Consider the following 14360-nt stretch of genomic DNA (forward strand, 5'->3'; position numbering starts at 1 on the left):
TAGTAAGCTAAAATGGTGTTATACTGATGAAAATGTTGCTACTCCGACAGCTCAGCTCAAAAACTGAATATATTACAGTAGCACTATAATAAACCTCAGGCATTGTGTGTCTCCCAGCAATCATTGTTAGTCTTAATACAGCGCTTATATTTACATGTCAGACCATATAGTGTTTTGCTACTGAATATTTTGCACATACTCTTTTCAACGAAATAAATTTCACATTTCAAAAGGGTCCAAATTGTATAGATATTTTTATTTTTCTCTACAGAAATTTGTGTAGCACTTATGTGTAAAAATTTAAAATAATCTACATGAATCTGCTTATACCACAGCAGTGTTGGCTGCTCTATTCAGATTGATCAGGTGTTAAGTTTGTTGTTTATATTGATTGAATTTATCTATTTATATAGTAGATTAATTTACTAACAGCAGGTACAGGTGCAAGGTCTATATTCTTCATTCTAATACATTGCTCTCAAATGTCTGCACTATGCACAAAGCTTATCAACTGATGAGTATAAAAGATAAAAAAAAAAAAGCCTGCTGAGGAAAAGGCTATGCGAGTGATAATACATACGAAGTTGTTTTTCACAAAAAAGAGCTTCGTTCTTGATAAATAGTAATGTGACATTGCTGACATACAGTCCCTATTCAAAAGTATTGGAACACAGGGTGTGGGTGGTGTGTTTCTTTTTTTCTTTCTCCGTACCCACTGCGCTCCCCCTCTGAGCCCATAGATAAGTGGTGCAGCTTTCATTTCACCATAGTTCCATTAATGTTATCAAACATCTTTGAACCCAGTACACTTTATTTCCTCACCCACTCTATAAAGTGATTAAAGATATCAGAACAGGTGCTTCTTGCTTTAACTTGCACGGTTAGATTAAATATTGTTTAAATATTTAAAAGTCTGAAAGGTTTGAGCCCTGGGTTTCATCTGTGAATCCTACACCATAATGTGATGAGTTTCAAGCACAGGTCAGTAAATCCTAACGAGCTGTACGTGTAGATCGTCAGGGAGATATGTAGTGTGGGAAGGTATAGGTAAAAAGTACCAACTACATTGGCTCCTTCTGGTCTGGTGTTTACTAGCTTTACCAATTAACCATTAAGTAAGCACAATGATGTTAGGCACTTGTTACAGAATCTGAATCCACCAAACAGATCATGCGTGATTAAGCTTGGTATCCATCATGAGCAGGCAATCATATTATTAACATGGTTACACAAATTTAAATTCTGATATATCACCATTATCCACTCTATGTAAAACAAACAAAACAAAATTCATTATTCACAAGATCGTATAATTTAGCATAGATAACCAAGGTTCCAGGCAAGGGATAAGCCTTTGAGGATGAATCATGTTTTGCAGCAAAAGAAGAACATCATGAGCCGGAGTGTGGAGAATTCAATTCAAACTTCTTCAAAAAATACAATAACTAAATTTCAAAAAAAAAAAAATAAATAAATAAAATTTCAACTGCTCATTTAACAAAACATTACCTCTTTTTCACAACAGCATTTTTGTAATGTACTTATTTAAGAACACTGCCAGATACACATTTTCAACACAAACTCTTTTGTTCCTACTAAATCAGTTTTCAAGAGCAGTGATGCATTTAACAAAAGATCCCTTCCTCTTACTGAATACCTTTACAGCATACAGTACAGTACACATTCATGTACACACACATTTTCCAAAGCTTTCATTTGTTTCTCTACACATTTTAGCTTCAGTCTATCACACTGTGGAAAAAAAAGGTGAAACTTGTAAAGTTTTATAGATGGAGATGATGGCAGGGAACTACAGCTCATTTCACTGAAACAGCAGTAACCTGTATGTTCTTATATAAAGCAAAAAGAAATTTCAATATGTATATTTATATATGCAGATGTATAGAATGACTCGTATGGGAATTCAGATGTTGGAGCAGACAGTGAGAGTTGTGCCATTCTGCTACATCTCAAAAAAGATATCTACAAAAATATAAGTGCAGATTTAGGAATATTGTGGGCATAATCAGAGGCGTGGTGAGAGGTGAGCAATCAGAATCAGAATGCAAGCCAATTTTATAATGTCTGTAAAAAATTATATATTGAAAAAAAAATACACCCATATCAAATAGTAATTAACCTCATGTCTATGTCTGGAGAATCTTAGGCAAATGGATGATGGGCAACAACCGCCATACTAAAACTAAGGTTTAAAGCAAATTTAGTTATTTGGTTTTTGACATGCCGTGTGAATAGCCATGAGAGCCTGAACATCGCTGTCTTTTTTCTGGCTGACTGTACTCATGGTCCAGGCCAGATGTCGCGTTGCCCTGTCTTCCCACAGTCAGCCGTCGCCTCCCTCCAGGCTTTTGCTTTCTCCTCATTGCTGTAGGCTGGGTAGCGATGGCAAGTCCAGCACACTGAAAACCCCTACGCATAGTTTTAGCCCTTTTCTTCATTAAGAGACAGCTGTAACGACCAAATGCATGCATGGCTGATGCTAGCTTCGCAGGGTTGTGATGGAGCCGTTCAATTCCGTTGATAAAGTCCTGTGTTGCAGACCACACACTCGGCTGTTTCTCAATGTAGTCACACAGTTCAGACAAGCAGGATTTCAGCTTGTCAGTGGGATTGTCCACCTCTGAAACTGAACATGAAATTGCCTTAAATAACAGACACAAAATTTATACCACAATCATACCTTTGTACTTGTTTAAACATCTTACTTTCTGTGGTGACAATCTCATGCTCCATGATGCATGTCTGTCCTGTCGGATCAGCTGCCACCCAGGTCGGGCTTGTGTCTTGGCTGGGGAGAATGGAGGAAGATGGACTGGCTTCTCTTATAGACTTAGAAACTTGGTGGTACAGTCTGTAAAAAGATAGAGAATCATGCAATATTTCAGCCTCCCCCCCAAAAAAACAAAAACGAAGTGAACAATTAATATCATAAATGTAGTACACTGGTTAGTATGTTAATACTAATGAGCAAATGGGATATGGAATTTCCTGCATTTATAAATCTTAATTGCCCCACAGTCAAATACAAGCATAGATTGTTATATAATCTATAGTAATAAAGTTTTCATAATTTATTCTCTCTCATGATGCAAATTATTACCAGTTAAAATAAGTCACCTGTAGCAGAACTGAATGTCAGGGCAGATGGATCTGTCTGCTGATGCATATGCATAATCCTCTCCAAGCTCTAGCTGGAGATCATATTTTAAAACATCCAGGGCTGTAGATGGCGTATGGCCTACTTCAAAAAGCTTCTTTAACTTCAGTATGGCTTCTGGTCCAACATCCTTGTATCGCAATGCATCCGGTACATGCAAGTTATGATTGTGCTCATTGGTGATGTGCACAAGTGTTGGGAAACCTGGCATGTGAGGATCTGTACTCCTGGACAGACATGACAAGAAAAACATTTCTTTTACAGTGTGCAGGAGCAATGGCATGGTATTGGGTTTTAACATCCCACGTGTAAACTACGTACCGACACTGCCTTCCATTGCTGCCCTGTGGACGATGGAGTGTTATGCTCATTTTCGCAGGGCAGTTTGTGTTTTTGGTCCGTCTTCCAGATGGTTCCATGGTGTTTCTTGGTTTTGTGTTGTGGTGGCATCTGTAGTCCACCTAGGTAAATTAGATATTGTTACATCTACAAGACATGTGACTATTATATGTTCAGCTTTAACTACTGGCCAGTCCAAGTAATCTTTTCATAATCAATACATTAGATAACCCTGTGAGGAAATTACACATTATTCTGCAGAATAAACACCCACTTGTCCCATTTGCGTCTAGCCACAACTGGGCAATGTACCCAAAAAGCTGCATGGATAATCTTTTTTGATGAACAATTCAATATCCATGAAACTGTATTTCATAACACACATACTGGAAAGATGATGATTGTGAAAGATGTAGATTGATGTTTATTACTGTCAATACATAATATACATTCATGCCACATACAACATTATATAACTCTCACCATGTTTCCATTACTAGCTAATGTTGTGTAGAAGTGATTCCCTCAGGTGGGTCATGCAAGTCAGCATGCAGTCCGATTAGCTAGAATGTAGGCTTTATGCCACCATTTACATTCATAGCATTTGGCAGATACCCCTCTTCCACAGCGACTTACATTTTTACTCATTTTATACAACCAAGTAATTAAAGGATAAGGGCTTTGCTCAAAAGCCCAGGTGTCAGTTTGGTGGCCCGGAGCTATGAACTCACAACCATCTGTTTGGTGGTCCAACACCTTAACCAATAGGCTATCCATACCAACCCTACATACTGCATAATCAGGATGCACCAGCTGGGTATTTCCAGAACTTAGCTAGGAAAAGATAAGTGGATTCAAATAACCATAACTTTTTATAAAAAAAATTAAAAACAATACAAACCAAGATGGGTTACCGGCCCAGCAATTCTTCTAACATTACAATGTAAGGCAAACCCACCTTAAAAATAACTCTCTGTCCCTTAGGTGGTCTGGTTCGATCAATCCTCCAGGTGATGGTTGAGTCCTTTACCCACTGTTGTACTTCTTCAACAGTAGATATAGACATTCTCATGGTGGCAGAGAAATCTACATGGTCCTGAGTCTGCCTTATGGTCTTGTAGTCACAGATGTGATATTCATGATTGCATGGAAGCCAGTTCTAAAGAAGACAGACAACCATCATTAGCTACATAACTCCAACACTCCATCTCTTTGTCAATCAAGGTTTCAGTATAGTTTTTCAAAAAAAAACCTTATTCAAAAAGTTTGGACTTACCTTTAATGCTGGGTACAGTGAGAGGTTAATCTCTGGATTGACGCAGTGAAAACGCTCCTTATTTGAAATCCGAGGTTTAAGTTTGCCTGAGGCAGGGTTTTGGCGTTCCAACCTGTGAAAAATACGTGAAAGTTTTGAACCAGACAACCATCAACAGCTCTGTTTACTACCCACTAGTCAAAAAGTTACGGTTTATAGGTTACTGTGATCCAAAATGCAGTTACACCTGTGGGGAAAAAATACAAAATGCAGATTGCATTGCTTTTCATTTGTGATCTGCAAGAAACATGCTACGATGAAAACCTTCACTGCATTGCTCTGCATGTCTGAAAATCCTGATGATTAGGGGTTAAAAAATGAAGTAAGAAGATAAACAATTAAAAGGGGCATTCATTTATATGGACAGCAAAGCATCCAGGACACCGACGCGGTCAGGCTCTTCCTGCTTTACCAACTAGAAATCCCATCACTGTGTACGGATTTGAGCTGTGATTGGACAGTGATAGCATTTCAGTGTAAGATGTTTCCAACACTGATCAAAGTGAACTTTAACAAAACACAGAACTATGTTAATGTTTCTGACCAGGTCAGAAATTCATTCTTCAAAAGCAATTAAGCACTGAACATTTTGTAACACATGAATATTAAAATGAGGGGCTTTTCAGTGTGGGATGTTTTCTTTAGGTCATTAAAAAAAACACCATGTGTACTCAGTATGCGTAGTGGACTTCTACATCACTGACTTATACAAGCTTTACACATCATGTAATCCACAGTATTGCGGACTTAAGTAAACCATGAAGACAACTTAGCATATTTGTGGCGTGAGCGTATAAATGTAAAGCGTCCACATGAGTGAATGAAGCATCTGAAACACACAAACCAACGTCTGTTTCAAAACAAATGTATCGTTCTTGTCAGACGTCACGGTAATGAAAGTTCTAGCCAAGAGGCCGCTAGCATCTTGCTGGACCTCTGACTATATGGACGGAAATACTGTCTTGTGTACTTTCGGTAAACTGCGTATATAACATCCTAATATTGTCTCTGAAAATCCATCCAAACGATTCCACCTTAGAGTCATAAAACCCATCAATATTACAAGAAACGCGGGTTTAAACGATGCTAACTGGGCTAGCTAGCTAGCTAGCAAGCAAACCTGGTAGCGTTACAAATTATTCACTTTAAGAACCTTTTAATAAAATTATTTCTCTACAAAAGCTTCTGAGAGATACACGACATACATATAGACTAAAGACGCTTATTATTGGGAAATTAATGAATCGTTCTGGTTGAAATAGAGAAAAGAACACACAACTAGCGAGACTGCTAGCTAACCAGGGCCTACTACATGGCTAAATAACTTTAATCATTCAAAGTTCAAACTTTTCTAAACTAGACAAAATACTTAATTAAATAATATAGTATACTTACACCATCTTGCTTTGTATTTATAGTGCGCTAGTGTTATCCGTCGTGGCCCTAGGTTCAAGTTTGCTATTTTAGCTAAAGCTCAAAACATTCACAAGGCCATTTTCCGTTGTAGCCTACAGAAGAGTTACCGGTGTAACAAAAATAATTGACGCCGTGAAAAATAGACTGGCGTAAGCACGCATGCGCAGAGACTTAAGCATGCGCAGAGATTTGAGTACTGAAATCTCGCAGAAGCTCGACTACAATGTTGAGACTCACGCGATAGACGTAATGTGCAAAGGTGTGGGTGTGCAGCGGCATTCGCAAAATCGCAGGGGTTTCGTTACCACGACGTAAAGTGGGCGTGTTTCGTCTTAGAAAAACAGCATACTACGAAGGACAAAACAACCATACAGGTAGATTTATTTTAGAAAACAAATAAACAGCTAAAAACTACAGTTATGTTTAGGGCTAGGGTTAGGGTTAGATTATCAAATAGGCCACGCCTACCCGATGACGCAATATCTGTTACGCTGTTCTGAAATCCCTGGAAATAAGTGCCTGCCGGTGTGCAGCAATGTGTTAGCGAACCCATATAATAGATTACTTAGTAATTGATTCCTTATAAAAACTTATATTAAAACAAAATCACGATTAATAGTTCTTAATCATATATCTGCTGAGGGAGAGGCATATGAATAATAATTATATATACAACCCTACCCTCTTGTGGCCAAACCGTGTCACTGCCGCTAAGACGCTCTCGTCCATATAAATCTTTGTTTTTATTAGATTTTATGATTTTAACCTGTATAAATTCTTGTATAAAATAAGTGCTTTTGAGAAATATTCAAATGACAATTAAACCAAAAGATTAATGCATTCTCTCTCTTAATTTTCTAGTGAGGATATCTTTCTTGTAATTTTTTCGTGTAATTCATCTAATTTGTACAAATTCAAATTATTTACACGCATAAATTAACACATAAAGTAATACAACCAGCTCTTCACAACCATTTTGTAAAAAATATGAATTATTCAAACTCTGTACTGAGAGATTACAAAGGAACACAAAATATAGGAAAATGTTTTGTTTTTTTATTAAATATTATATCAAAACATTTTTCTTTGAATAGTATTATATGCAAATCAATAAAAGTTTACTTTTCTGTAAAACATTTTTACAGTATAATCAAAGCATACAAGGAATTCAATATAATTTCTATAGGATAGTTGAGTAAACAAATACAGTTTAAAACACAGAGAGATATTCAGTAAAGTGACGGGTGATTTAGAAGAAGAAACTGTAACTCTGATCATAAGGCACTGAGGTTATTACACCTGGACTTTTAAAAAATGTTTAAAAATATTCAAATAATAATAATTAAAAAAAAACAAGGAAAACACACATTATAGGATATCTGAAACAGATGAATGTGGATGGAAATAATTACACAGTGCAGACTGCTTATTTCTCTTTGCATGCTTGTGTGCACTGATTAAATTGCAAATACTCCACTCTGTAGTATTAATGACCAAATGACAAAAATTCAGTCAGAAATGTGAGAATTAACTGAAGTATTATTTCTTGTTCAGTAAACTCATAGCAATTTATTTCCAACTGCTGGCTAGTACTGCCTGAATTTCAACACCACTAAAAAAAACAAACAGCAACCACCCAACAATCAGTAAGACTACAAAATTCAAACATAATGTGTTCAACAATAAAATGTCCTGTGTCAATGCACATGACACAGGACATACTCTATAAACAATTTTGTCAGAAAATAGCCAGCTTTCTTTTGGTGGAACAGTTGAAGGTATAAATACAACCGGATAGAGCTATGAGGATCTTACCACCGTCAGACATGTTTTTAGATGTTGTACTGATTAAAAAAAAAAAAAATCCTGTACCAGGTTTATTGGACTATACCGAGAAACCACATTATATCCACTCTGGGCAAATACAATCAAGATTACTTAAACAGAACCCTACTAAAACACAGTAACGTTTTTTTTTGCTTGATTTAGTTGATGCCTTTTTAAAACTTTCAAAAACTTAATTTATTTGCACATCAAGTTGCACAAACTGATGTCCCAGCCTTCAATTCCCAGTGCTCTGATTCCCATTGCAAGTGTCTTGGTTGGGGAACAATTCCGGGTTTTCAGCAAGTGTTGACCTGATGCGTTTTTTCTCCTTGAAGCGGCCTGAGTGGGAGACTTTAACGTGGCGTCCTTTTGTGGCTGTTTTGTCCACAATGCGTTCAAGGCGAGCATTGAACTGGCTGTCATCGGGCATCCCGGTCGTACTGCTCGTCCCAGGTGCCGTCTCAGCATTGTTACTGTACTCCGCAGGTACCTCATACAACTCCTTGGCCTCGGATTTCTTCTTGCGGAGGAATGTCAACTTCCACCAGGCAGGGGCTGGCTCAGCCGTAGCCATGGCCAAGGAGTGATGAGTCCTGTGGGGAGGAAAAGAATGTGGAGTAATGGAGAAAGAGTGAAAAAGAAAGGAAGTTAGAGTTGTTTTTGTTTATTCTCCAATAATTAGTGGATCAATTGAAACTGTTGCTTGAATAGAAAGAAAGTGTAGTCATGGTTTAAAGTACATACAGTTTTCTTTTTAATAATAAATTGCATGATATGGTGGATTCTTGCACATGAATTGTAGGTAAAGCTTTATGGAAGGAAGGGAAGAACCTACACCTTCATTGCCTTCTTTTCCTCTTTGCAAAATGGTGTCAAGTGACCAGGATTTGCATACTGAAACATAATCGTCCCAAATGTTTTATGATGTAAAAACACTTGCTCATCACATTTAGAACACTAAGTCGGAATTCTACTAAGATTCTCAGCAATTTTACACAGAGAAGTCCATTAAAGATGAAGGGGGTGGTTGTGTATGTGTAGGGGGTTTCTGAGTGGGTCAACAGTGGAGTACTGTCTCCTCTGTCAAAGTGATCTCATATACATTAAAAAGAGGATGTATTACTCCTTCCATCGAGGGCAGTATGCTACCCTGTGATGAAGCATGAACTCTTCACATGGCTCTCAAGAAGGTATCTAGACGATGGGTATAGTCAAATTCTGACAAATTTATAAGATGAAAGTGAAAGTGACGTGACATACGGCTAAGTACGGTGAACCATACTCAGAATTCATTCTCTGCGTTTGACCCATCCAAAGTGCACACACACAGCAGTGAACACACACACACCGTGAACACACACCCGGAGCAGTGTGCAGCCATTTATGCTGCGGTGCCCGGGGAGCAGTTGGGGGGTTCAGTGCCTTGCTCAAGGGCACCTCAGTCGTGGCTGGCCCGAGACTCAAACCCACAACCTTAGGATTACGAGTCAGACTCTCTAACAATTAGGCCACGACTTGATGAACAAACATTTCACATATAGGGGTCAAAATTATTACTATGGTTGTCGTAGCAGAAGTGCTGAAACACAGGCCATTAAAATGGCTTAAATTCTTCATACCACTAAACGATTGGCTGATTCTGTTCTCAAGTGGCTGAATCAGTTACTGTTTGTGGAAGATAGCTATAAGGATACTGTAGTGGCGTGCAAAGCTGTCACGTGTAAGCGGAGATCTCAGAGTCTGATGTTGGTGACGGTGCTGTTGAATTTTTCATCGCAATTCAATCGGTGCCATATGGCAGCGCTATTCTCTCCAGTTACAGGACTCAGATTTCATAGCTACATGGTAAAGACTGGTTACATGCTAGCAGAATGCTATAGAACGTAATTGTTGCGTTATGGCCTGGACTGCTATAGCGCTTTAACCAAAAGATGAATACCGGGTGTATGTGTGGTCTATACGCTGACTCATCGTGCCCTTTGTAGTGGTTTCTTCTGCCTGCTTGTTACATGAATAGGTCTTACAGAGCATGGGCTAGGCTGGGTCAGTGGTTAATCATGTTACCAGAGAGAGAGAGAGAGAGAGAGAGAGAGAGAGAGAGAGAGAGAGAGAGAGAGAGAGAGAGCCTGTTGCTGGGGAGTTTGTTAGGGCAATAATAAAAGCACACTAAAAAGCAAACACACCTTGTCTCTCATACACATACACACAGAGAGATAAAGCTGCAGCATTGTGCATGCGTCTATTCAAAGAACAGGAGTGGACTTGCTATGGCTGGTTGCGCAGCAACAGAGTGGTGATTTCCATACTGCATGCTAATATCCATGGTCTCACTGGAGGCTTGGACTTTTGGCCTTTCATGTTTGGGAAGAGAAAGAAACTAAAGGTGGACCTCTTTCATACCAGGAGTATGTTCTTTTAACTGACATAATTAAATAGTTTCTCATGTTGCCTTTTTTATTATTGTATCAGATCCAGCAGAAATTCTCCTGGGATTGGTTTCCTTTTCATAGGAGGAACGAAGGTTGAGGTGTCCATGTGAATTTGTTTACATAGACAATGTGTCTTTGAATCTTGGTTACCAGGCAAGTAAGAACTGGTGAATCAGTGGAGTTTATTATCTATTTCATATGTTTGCATCATTCGTATTTCACTTAGTCAGGCTTTTTACCATTTTCATACATTAGTTTTTTAGCTATTTAATTTTTTTAACATTACCATGATTGGTTCAACCAAAATATCCTCAAATTCTTCATTTTCTTTTGAATAATTATTTTAGCTCTCCAATTACTCATTTGAGACAGTCCTTCATTTCACAGTGACCCGGTTTATTAAGACTTCAGAGTTGCTAGTGGAAGATGCTGAGATCAGTAATAAAATATATAACTGGGCTTTTATATATCAAGGTGACATTTGTAAATATGGTGTATAATTCATTAGAATTAGAGGACATAGCAAATTAAAGTCTCTAGCATATTCAGTATTGATAGACACTGAAAGAGTTTAGAACATCACGCATAATAAATAACGTATCAGTTTTGACTTAAATCTGTAAATTATTTATAATCATTCTGCCAGTCTCCTGCCATTTGACATTCATTAAATGTCAAATATAAACAGCTTATTGATTATATAGACTTGCAGTATTGAGAATAACGTTTCTAACAAGCTTCTATGGATGTTTCTGTTGCTTTCTCACTTTTTGGGTTGTGGATTTATGAAAGCAAGGCCTACACAATGTACATAAGTTCCAGTATACATTCAGAAGCACCCACCCCCACCACACACACACACACACACATACTACAACTGACTGGTTTCCAATCAGACCCTGAGGGTTTGTTCGCTCAGAAATGGAATGCTGACCTTGGATCAAATGGGGCCTTTAATAATGAATCAATGCAGGAATAAAGCCATGCTAGATCAGCAGTTCGACTTCTCTGTTACAATATGAGCAATACAAAAAGTGTGAAGTGAGTTTTTGGTGTCGGTAACACAATAGCTCCTGTGTAGCATGGATAGATGTAAAGATTACTGTTGCCTAATCGGGATTAAGAGTTTTGAATGTGAGTGAAGCATGGGGAAAATGTGATTTCATTCAATTGTCAAGAGTATGATAAGAGACAATTGCTTCTGTGCTCTAGTTTCGATGACTTTATACCATCTAATCACCCTTTCTGATCTAGGTAATCATGGCTGCTTAGTGTTCACAGCCATCCTGCACTACTCTATAAACTTCACAGCATTTGCACAAACAATAAGCTCTAACTACAATGCTGTCTCTGTATTACTACTGTGTGGCCTTTGGTGATATAAAAAATACCTGCTGGATGATAAAGTGCTTCTGTATTGAAAAGCAGAAGCTTTTGTTTCGCTGGAGGTTGAAATTTAATGTGAAATGAAAACTAGATTCATGTTAGCCGAAAAAACATTACTAGATTTAAAAATCCTAATCTAAATCTGTGTTTACTAAAGAGGTCCAAGCTTTGAAAAATGCACCATTTTACAAGTCTATAAACATGCAGGCTTTCTTCTGTTCTCCTCTGCACTTCTTATCTCTGGAGAGATATACCTACTCTAAATATTTACTAAATGTGGGGCAGGAGAAAGAGATTGCTCTGTGGTGAAAAGCTAGTGTTTAAAGGAGATCAAAAGAAGCCTTGTTGACCTGTATAATGGCACAGAGGACATTTACCTCTAATTTGAATATGAATCTTTGGAGAGGTTTTAGGATGTGAATGAAACTCTGGATTTTTTTTCCTGCAAAGAATCAGAGAACAACTGTGTAATTATGTTCCCAGCTAGAATTATTCTTATAGCAAAGATGATATGACAATAAGACAATCAATGTAGATTCAGAAAGAAACCTATCTAGCTTTGGATTTCATTTCCCACCCAAAACCTCAGGGCATGATGTAAACAGGAGGACAGGCCTGAGCTGACAGATCTTTTGGGCTGTCATTTTTCACACAATTAAATTTGTTTCCAGTATTTCATTCATTATATTTATTTGAATGTCCATGTCATAATTCACTTTAAAACAAAGTCCTGCTTGGTCACCATTTCAGGCCACACAGGCCTACAATATAACAAGCACTGTCATGAGTAATGGCTCCTAGTATGCTGTGTTGTATAGTTAGTGTTAAATTCTTACCTTGTAAGTTAATATGTGAATGAGATGCCTCATTGACCAAAGGTCATCAGTGACCAGCTCTTATGTCAGTTTTATATATTACATATCAAGGAAATTTAGTACCAGATATACTGTTTCTTTACACCTAGACTATAACTGAAACAATATAATATTTAACATTCACACAAAAAGGACAGTGGATCGAATAAAAATCTTAGGCTGAATTGGCTTTGTTGATGGATGCTTGCATAAAGTTTTTCTCACCTGGGCAAGTGAAAAGTGCGTCACAGAGGCTGAAGTTGCTGTCTTCCCTAGAGGTTACTGGCCTTTAGTTTAGTCCTCCTGATGCTATTTACAGTCCGATCTATTGAGTGGGATCATTGCCCTGCTCTGATGACCTGAAACCTTTTTTCTCACCTTTTCCTCTCCCTCTCGCACTCTTATTTTCTGTCAGGCTTTCGTGTATACTTTTCTGTATGACAACCAGGTGCAGCTTAACTAACAGGTGCACACTCCTCCCACTGTATCGCTCACACACACACACACACACACACACACACACACACACACACACACACACACACACACACACACACACACACACACACACACACACACACACAGACACACAGGATCATAGACAGCAAAGCTAGGCCCCTCCTATTGCTAGTGCTTGAGTAAATAAGGTCATAGTGACAGAACTACTAAGACAGAACTACAACAAAACTAAACGAGTCAAATCTGTACAGAAATCTACACTCAGTATGCCTGTTCCACCTGCACAACAATATTTAATTTAATCAATATTGAATTGAATTAACATAGAACTATAGTCAATAAATCAGTTCTATCTCTTCTTACCACAACAATGATTATATTTTTCAAATCCAATATAGACACCATATTTGATCAGTTCTGTTGTAGCATTTATACGAAGTCTTTTGGTCTGTCCAGCAGAGGGCAGTCTCTCATCCACATGCCACCTGCTCAACAACAGAGATAAAGCTTCCAGTGCTGGCACACATCTCAGGAAGGAGTACATATGGGGTAAAGTTGGTCACTAACCAGTGACCCGGATAGTGCCAGTGAAATCATTAAGCAGTGGGTCGTCTCTGTTGTTGTCAGCTTTGGCCAGCCGGTGGCTAACAGACCCCCAAGCTCACAGAGTGCCCAAATGCAGACTGTAGGCTTAACCTTTATGCTAAGCACTAGCTAAAATCCTCAATCATATAAAATCAATATTATTGTAACAAAGAAAAAAAAAACTCAAAGTAAATGTGATCCTCCAAATATCTACTGTAACTACTGTAGAAGTAAGTACATGTGTGTATCTTGCAAGAAAAAGAGATTTAGCATTTCAGATAAGGCAGTGGTTATGAGATCACAATTATTCAGTGCAGGTGAATGAAGACAAAAATGATTCAAACTGAAACCTAGGTGAAACGGCTTTAGAATAAATAGCATTAGCCTTTTAAAACTTAGATTCAGCATTCATTTTAATATTTAAAACATTTTATTCTAATATCTGGATGGACAGAACTATCCCATAATGTTGCCACCACCGACAGAGAGGACACTGATTTAAAAACCAGGGATAGAAAGAAAACCCAAATTTCAGACTTTGTATCTCTTCTTACAAATATCAATTATAAGAA

At 37.9% G+C, this 14360-nt stretch overlaps 2 protein-coding genes across 3 annotated transcripts; both read right to left on the reverse strand.

Moving 5' to 3' along the window:
• Positions 1-1071: 1071 nt before the first annotated feature.
• On the reverse strand, positions 1072-6465 carry si:dkey-75a21.2 (uncharacterized protein LOC794385 homolog). Its single transcript, XM_027139128.2, has 7 exons — positions 6228-6465; positions 4794-4905; positions 4476-4676; positions 3500-3639; positions 3139-3405; positions 2727-2872; positions 1072-2647 (listed from the first exon to the last, which is right to left on the reverse strand). Exons 1-7 carry the CDS (start codon positions 6230-6232, stop codon positions 2226-2228), a joined length of 1293 nt encoding a protein of 430 aa, XP_026994929.1. The 5' UTR covers positions 6233-6465; the 3' UTR covers positions 1072-2225.
• Positions 6466-7282: 817 nt separating this feature from the next.
• Positions 7283-13249, reverse strand: prr15la (proline rich 15 like a). Of its 2 annotated transcripts, none has more exons than XM_027138998.2 (2): positions 12970-13249; positions 7283-8668 (listed from the first exon to the last, which is right to left on the reverse strand). In XM_027138998.2, the coding sequence occupies exon 2, from the start codon at positions 8647-8649 to the stop codon at positions 8311-8313; it is 339 nt and encodes a 112-aa protein (XP_026994799.1). In that variant the 5' UTR covers positions 8650-8668; positions 12970-13249; the 3' UTR covers positions 7283-8310. The 2 variants fall into 2 exon arrangements, with proteins under 2 accessions (XP_026994799.1, XP_026994800.1); XM_027138999.2 differs by lacking the exon at positions 12970-13249 and adding an exon at positions 12268-12940.
• Positions 13250-14360: the final 1111 nt, after the last annotated feature.

Source organism: Tachysurus fulvidraco, chromosome 15 (assembly GCF_022655615.1).
Source record: "Tachysurus fulvidraco isolate hzauxx_2018 chromosome 15, HZAU_PFXX_2.0, whole genome shotgun sequence".
Classification (NCBI taxonomy): Eukaryota; Metazoa; Chordata; class Actinopteri; order Siluriformes; family Bagridae; genus Tachysurus; species Tachysurus fulvidraco.